The sequence below is a fragment of the Muscardinus avellanarius genome (assembly GCF_963383645.1).
Source record: "Muscardinus avellanarius genome assembly, chromosome: 3".
Lineage (NCBI taxonomy): Eukaryota > Metazoa > Chordata > Mammalia > Rodentia > Gliridae > Muscardinus > Muscardinus avellanarius.
The window spans coordinates 138,912,307-138,919,629 of NC_137788.1; the positions used below are offsets into that span (position 1 = coordinate 138,912,307).

Genomic DNA, 7,323 nt, shown 5'->3' on the forward strand with positions numbered 1-7,323 from the left:
CCTCTCCAGAGAACTGGCCTTTGACAAATCTCACAAGACAAGAGGAAGTGAGCCCTGCTAATATGGGGGACAGCGTCCTGTTTGAGAAAAGGGCAGGACAGTGGGATGGAGGTGAAAGAGGGTGAAATGTGGGCTGGGTACAGGGGGCTGAGGAGGAGCCAGGTGCTGACAGACGAGCGGCCAGTCCTGAATTCCTAGGTCCCCAGGGTAGGGAGAGGGTGTGGGGACTGGGGGGAATGGGAATGTGGGTGCCCAGGGCGGGGTTTGGGTGGGCCTGGGATAGGTCCACTGGGGCTTTTGGGCCAAGGGTAAAGCAGTAGAGAAGATGGGCCCTGCGGTGCCTCCCTGTGCACGGCCTCAGGCACCGTGAGTGTATGGTCCCTCTGCTCCACGCCCGCGGGCACACACGCCAGCAGGCACACGAGGAAAATAAGCACAGGTTTCCCTTTCACATGCATGCAAAGAGAAATAATGCTGAGCCAGCCGGGTGTGGTGGTGCACACGTGTAATCCCAGTACTTGGGAACCTGAGACAGGAGGATCTCAGGTTCAAGGCTGGCCTCAGCAACTTAGTGAGGTTGTGTTTCAAAAACAAAAAAATAAAATAAAAATAAAAACAACCCTGGACATGGTGGCGCACGCCTGTAATCCCAGTACTTGGGAAGCTGAGACAGGAGAATCATGAGTTCGAGGACAGTCTCAGCAAGTAGTGAGACTCTCATCAACCTAGCAAGACCCTATTAAAAATAAAAATAAAAAATAGGTCTTGGAGTATAGCTCAGAGGTAGAATGCCTCTGGTTTCAATCCTCAGTACCACAAAAATAAATAAATAAATAAATAAATAAATAAATAAGGCTGTGGGTGTAACTCAGAGGTAGAGCATAGAGTACCTCTGGGTTTAAACCCTAGCACCTGGAAAATGAAATTTAAAAAGGGAGAGAGAGAAAGAGAGAGAGAGAGAGAGAGAGAGAGAGAGAGAGAGAGAAAGAGAAGGAGAGAGGAGAGATGAACATTCATGCAGGCACACAGACTTCATGAACAAATGTACACTTTCATGAGACACTCCAGCACAGCACACTATCAGAGTTGAAGGGCCTTTGACCAACTTCTACATGTGACAGAGAAACTGAGCCTCGGGAAAGGGAAGCCTCATTTGGCGTTCTAGACAGCGCTCTCCTGCACATCCTGCACGTGTGTGCTCACGCACTCCAGCATAATCCAGGGTTCCTTCCATAACCCCATCTTCTCAAGGCCCAGGCCAGCCTGTCCCTCCCTAGGGGCTCACAGGCGTCAACAAGTCCCACCAGGAGTGAGCTGAGTTTCTTCCTAATCATTTCAACAAACTGTGTGGAAGGCTGGGACTGAGACCAACTCTGTCCCTGTCTGGGCAGCGGCAACCCCAAGATGACCACCGAGCCGCAGCACCCTTTCAGTATGGTGGGGCTCTGGCTCTGTGGGCCTTGCTCCATCCTCTATTCCTGTCCCCTCCTGTCCCTGTTCCACCTTGGGTTCCCTGGCTACCTGGGACTTTGTCTCTAGGTCTCCTCTACAGTTCTCTCTCTGCTAGGCTCTCTCTCTGCTAGGCGCTCTCTCTCTCTCTCTCTCTCTCTCTCTCTCTCTCTCTCTCTCTCCCCTCTTTCGCTCGCTCTCACTCTTGCTCTCGCTCTTTCTCTCCTTCCAGGAAAAGTTGACGTGGCTCTGGGGCCTCTCTGAGGCAGGGGTGCCCGGCTGAGCGGCTGCAGCTGGGGTTGGAGGTGGCAGGACGAGGGGAGAGAGGCATCAGAACAGGAAAGAGTGCTAAGCAATGCAGGAAAGGGAGAGGGGAAGGAATAGGCATGGCCGAAGTGAGCGCCCCACCCCTGCCAGGGTGACTGCCTGTCCCATTTGCCTGGAACTGTCCACATGTTGGCACTGAAAATTCTATACCAGGAGACCCATCAGTCCCAGATAACTCAGGACAGTTAGTTGGTCACCCAACACACTGCCCAAGAACCCGTGGGGCTAGGGCCAGGGCTGGCAGAAGGAGCTCCCGAATAGGGGTCCCTTTCCTCTCCTTCCAGACCCCCTCAATTTTCTCTTCCTCTACAGAGGTGCTGCCAAAGCCCCCAGGTGGAGTAGGGGCTTGAGAGGGTCTGAGAAGAGCTCTCTGGTCAGAGGCCTCGGATCTCATCAGTGATCCAGAGACAGCCAAGGTGCCACATACCCACCGAGGGCCCCTGCCTCTGGGCCTGAGCCCTGGTGATCCAGCAGCCCGCTGGGAGTCCTAGGCTGGGAAGAAGGCAGGGAGCCCAGCTTCGAGCAGGTCTCCTGGGCCACTCACTGTGTCTTGTGGGGTGCACTTTTGCTAGAAGAACTTCAGCTGGGGACGGCAAGTGGGGGCTTCCCAGAGGTAGAAGTCCCCATCCACTGAGGGTATACTATTGTGCCTCTGGTCCCGCTAGGGGTGGGCTCCTGTGTCCCCTAGTGAAATACCACAGAAGGCCGGAATGTCCTCAGCTGAGGTCCACTGGAGTGCCCCTTGTGGCCCTTGTCTGGCTGCCCTTCCTGGTGGTGTTGGTGGGCAGGGTAAGACCTGGGCGGATGGGAAGAGCCCCACCAGGTCTCACTCCTGCCTCCGTGGGCTGGTACCTCTCACTTGCCCCACCCTGAGTCCCCAGGGCTGTTCCAAGGTGGGGTTTTGAGGACAGCCTAGAGTTTGGCTGCCACCAAGGCGGTCGATGATGGTGAAGGAGGGCGCCCTGTCCCCAGGAATGCTGGTGATACATTCACCACCAACCGTCAGTGAGTCTCCTACAATGTATGCAGTCTTCTCTACACCATCCTCCTCATGTAGCACTGCGCGGTCCCTCCCTGGTCTGCACCGAGTCCCCATCTGTGCCACGAGGAGGGAGGGCTAGACGATCCCTAAGCACTTTCTATCCATTCCATCAAAGACTGATGGTCTTCTCTGTGCAAGTGGGAGAGTGGGAGGGCAGGCTTCTGCCTCCAAGGGACTCCTTCTAGTCCAGGGGTCACATACCAAACACAGGAGTAAACACTGCAGATTAGAGGAGTGTGATGAGGCCACACGGAGTCTGGGAAAGCAGTCAGCAGAGGCCACCTTCAGGAGGTGATGCTCTAGGGATGTGCCAGGAGGGCCCAGTCAGGAGCAGGAACGGAGGGCAGGAGGATGGCTGTGCTCAAGCCCCGGTGCGTTCCCTGCAGTGTTTTGAAGGAGGGAGGTGCATCGGGGCCGGTGAGCTCCTTAGAGGCCCTGGAGGTGAGGCTTTGTGCAGATGGAGGGAGTGTAGAGGCTGCGCAGAAGCTCAGTGTACCCCGGGCCCCATAGTCCTCTCTGACCAACACAGGACTGCACCCGGGATGTGTGAGCTTCCAGCCTCCGGTTGACTCACCCAGTTCAAGACTTTTCTGGAAATTCTCTGGCACAGTCAGGATGATGCAAGAGAGGGCTCCATCTGCAGGGGAGGGATCTAAACTAGACAGTAATCATATCCTCAGCCTCCGACCGGGTGTTTGCGGCAGCGCGCTGTAGACTTCTGCAGCCTTGCTTGGGGACAGAGAGAAGGTGATGAGCTATCGCAGGGATCCTCAGATGTTCTCAGCCCAAGGCCACACCTGTTAGTCCTTGGCCCTGCCAAGAGGGTAAGTTGAGTCCTGAGCCGACAGGAGGAACAGGAAGCTTGGCTGAGGGCTCCCAGGGGACATGAATAGGCTTGTTTGGTGGAAGACAGACTTAGTCTACAAAGCTCTTTTCTGGGGCTCCGTCTTCTTTCAGTTTCTCCTCCATCTCCCTCGTCTTGAGCCTTATCATTTCTCCATCCCCACTACCGAGTGTGTGTGTGTGTGTGTGTGTGTGTGTGTGTGTGTGCGCGCGCGCACGCGCGTGCACACGCGCACATTCTGGTGGCAAACACCCCTTTTGCACAGTGTACAGACCGTGGGGCCCAGAGGGGGCAAGCAGACGGCACAGATGACAAGCACTGATGGCGGGTTTCAGGCACTATGGAACCACAGAGAATCTGCCAGGAGCGAGGCCCCTCCTCAGGCCTGCGTGCCAGGTGGGCAGTGCTGGGGGTGGAACTTCCCCGTGAGCCTGGATGTCCCAGAATCCCAGCCAGGGACACTGATGTGCAACTAGTTCCTGTCCTGGGCTTTCGGTTAGCAGTTCTGAGCCAGGCTTCCTGCCCTCCTGCTGCCTCCTCCCCTCCCTCCACCTCTGGGTGAGCGGCCCCCGGGAGCTCCCACACCAGGCGGCTCCGCCCACCCCGGTCAGCGGGATGTTTTCCTAAAAACACTAGCATTTTGGCTTCTTGCTAAGGGGTTGGGACCTGGCAGCTGTTTCATACATTTTGGCCGCCTCAGTTTTTCACTCGGACACCCCCCACCCTGTACACACTTGCTTCCACACACAAATGCACTTCAACACACACACACACACACACACACAAAGACAGGCATCTATACACACTCAAACTTTCTCCCACACATGCAAATTCTCAGTTTCATACTCACATCTACACTAACGCATACAAACTTATCCACACACAGTAATATGTATTCTCACTGACCCCTCAAATTTGTAAACACACACACACGTACACACACATACACACACACACGTACACACAGCACGCAGACCCCAGGAGAGTACAGAACAGCCTGTTAGGAGGAAGCGCCACTCCTTTTTCTCCTCTTTGAAGTGAAGTTAGAAGTTTCCCACTTTCCATGAGATCCGATTTCTCGCCCTCCCCCCCGCCAAAAAAACCCTTCTGGCCTCGTCTTTCTTGGGTCCTATCCAGACAGTGCTATGTCTTTAAGGAAGTTGAAGCTGCTAAAGTGAGAGAGAGAGAGAGAGAGAGAGAGAGAGAGAGAGAGAGAGAGAGAGAGAGAGAGAGAGAACACAACCCAAAAAAAATTTGGCCTCTCTCCCCCCTCCCGTTTCTGGTGTCACTTATAAAACACGGTCCCTGTTGTAGCAGAGCGGCAGCTGTGTGGCTGGGCGGAGGGAGGTCCTGCGTGCAGCTCATCTGGGCTCGGCACACCTTCCCAGGCCCTCTGTGCCGGCAGGGTGGGCACCCGCCTTCAGGCTGAAGGAGCGGTGGAGTGGGCCGCCTCTTCCTCCAGCGAGCTCACCCTCCCTTGGGCTCCCCGGTCTTGTAGGCTCTCAGGGCTAACTTGGTCCTTTGTTGCTTTTTGGTTGACTACGGAAGCGTGGTTCAAAGGTAAGTCGGGGAGAAGTAGGGCACCCAGGGCTGGTGGGTGGAGGCCGAGGCCTGCTTGCAGGGCACAGGGGTTGGCACCCTTTTGGCACATCCCTGTTGGTTTGAGGTGCTTTGGACAATCCCTTGGTCAGAGCCATCCAGAGAGCATCTGTTTCTTAGACAACCAGGTCCCCGGAAATCCCAGCTGTGTTTGGGCCTCGCCACCGGGCCTCGCCCAAGTCAGCTGCAAGGTCCTGGCAGGGTTTATTTAGGCAGCTGCCTGCTGTAGTTTGAAGGGAACAGGCCATGGGTGTGATTCTGTAGAAAGGGCCTGGTGTCTGCTGTGGTTGTGCGGCTGGAGGAGCGGGAGGGAACGGGCCGGGTGGATGGGGGTGGCGTGCACTGCACAAGGAGCCTTGTCTAGGCCGGCAAAGCATACCTATGGGGGGCTCTGGTGGGAGGGACTGTGGCCAGGATGTGGGAGGGCAGGAGGGAGACTCTATGAAGTGCTGGGGGAGGAGGCGCCTGGAAAACAGATTTCAAGTCATAAAGTCAGCTAGGAACAGGCCGAGGCAGGGAGAGCTCTCTGTTCCGAGGAGAAGCTGGGGTCATCTTCCATCCTGTCTTCACCCTGCCTGGCTGTGCGACCTCGGCAAGTCTCGGCCCTTTTCCAGGTCTCAGTTTCCTCTTCTGCAGAATGGGGGTGACAAGCGGGGTGGCGGTAGGCTTTAGCAGGATTGTGCAGGGCGATTTTTATGGGCTGGGTGCTGGGAGAGGCCCCTTTGACGGGTCCTTGGGTTTACCAGGTGACATGTCCTTCTATGCAGGAGTTACGATGCAGGCGCTGTGCCTGCTCCGCTGGGCAGTTCTCCTGGGCCTGGTGCGGGCCTGTCCTGAGCCCTGCGACTGTGGGGAGAAGTATGGCTTCCAGATCGCTGACTGCGCCTACCGTGACCTGGAGGCGGTGCCACCTGGCTTCCCAGCCAAAGTGACCACGCTGAGCCTGTCGGCCAACCGGCTGCCAGGCTTGCCGGAGGGCGCCTTTGGGGAGGTGCCCCTGTTGCAGTCACTGTGGCTAGCACACAATGAGATCCGCACGGTGGCTGCCGGGGCCCTGGCCCCCCTGGGCCACCTCAAGAGCCTGGATCTCAGCCACAATCTCATCTCTGACTTTGCCTGGAGTGACTTGCACAACCTCAGCGCCCTCCAGTTGCTCAAGATGGACAGCAACGAGCTGACCTTCATCCCCCGCGATGCCTTCCGCAGCCTGCGCGCCCTGCGCTCGCTGCAGCTCAACCACAACCGCCTGCACACGCTGGTCGAGGGCACCTTCGCGCCGCTCACTGCACTGTCCCACCTGCAGATCAACGACAACCCCTTCGACTGCACCTGCGGCATCGTGTGGCTGAAGACCTGGGCCCTGGCCACAGCCGTGTCCATCCCGGAGCAGGACAACATCGCCTGCACTTCGCCCCACGTGCTCAAGGGCACCCCGCTGAGCCGCCTGCCTCCGCTGCCTTGCTCGGCGCCCTCGGTGCAGCTCAGCTACCAGCCCAGCCAGGACGGTGCCGAGCTGCGGCCTGGCTTTGTGCTGGCGCTCCACTGTGATGTAGACGGGCAGCCAGCCCCCCAGCTCCACTGGCACATCCAGACACCTGGTGGTGCAGTGGAGATCGCCAGCCCCAACGTGGGCGCCGACGGGAGTGCCCTGCCGGGCACCGCAGGAGTCAGCGGTCAGCCACGCTTCCAGGCCTTTGCCAACGGCAGCCTGCTCATCCCCGACTTCGGCAAGCTGGAGGAGGGGACCTACAGCTGCCTGGCCACCAACGAGCTGGGCAGTGCGGAGAGCTCGGTGAACGTGGCTCTGGCCACGCCGGGTGAGGGTGGGGAGGACGCGCTGGGGCGCAGGTTCCATGGCAAAGCGGTCGAAGGCAAGGGTTGCTATACGGTTGACAATGAGGTGCAGCCGTCCGGGCCTGAGGACAATGTGGTCATCATCTACCTCAGCCGCGCCGGGAGCCCCGAGGCAGCTGTAACAGGGGCAGGGGTCCCTGGGCAGAGGCTCCCAGGCCTGATCCTGCTGGGCCAGAGCCTGCTTGCCCTCCTTTTTGCCTCCTTCTAG

The 7,323-nt window shown here is 57.7% G+C and overlaps 1 protein-coding gene across 1 annotated transcript; it reads left to right on the top strand.

Annotated features, from left to right (window-relative positions):
• Positions 1-6,036: 6,036 nt before the first annotated feature.
• ISLR (immunoglobulin superfamily containing leucine rich repeat) lies at positions 6,037-7,323 on the top strand (the record flags this gene model as incomplete). Its single annotated transcript, XM_080690512.1, has 1 exon — positions 6,037-7,323. One exon carries the CDS (start codon positions 6,037-6,039, stop codon positions 7,321-7,323), a length of 1,287 nt encoding a protein of 428 aa, XP_080546638.1.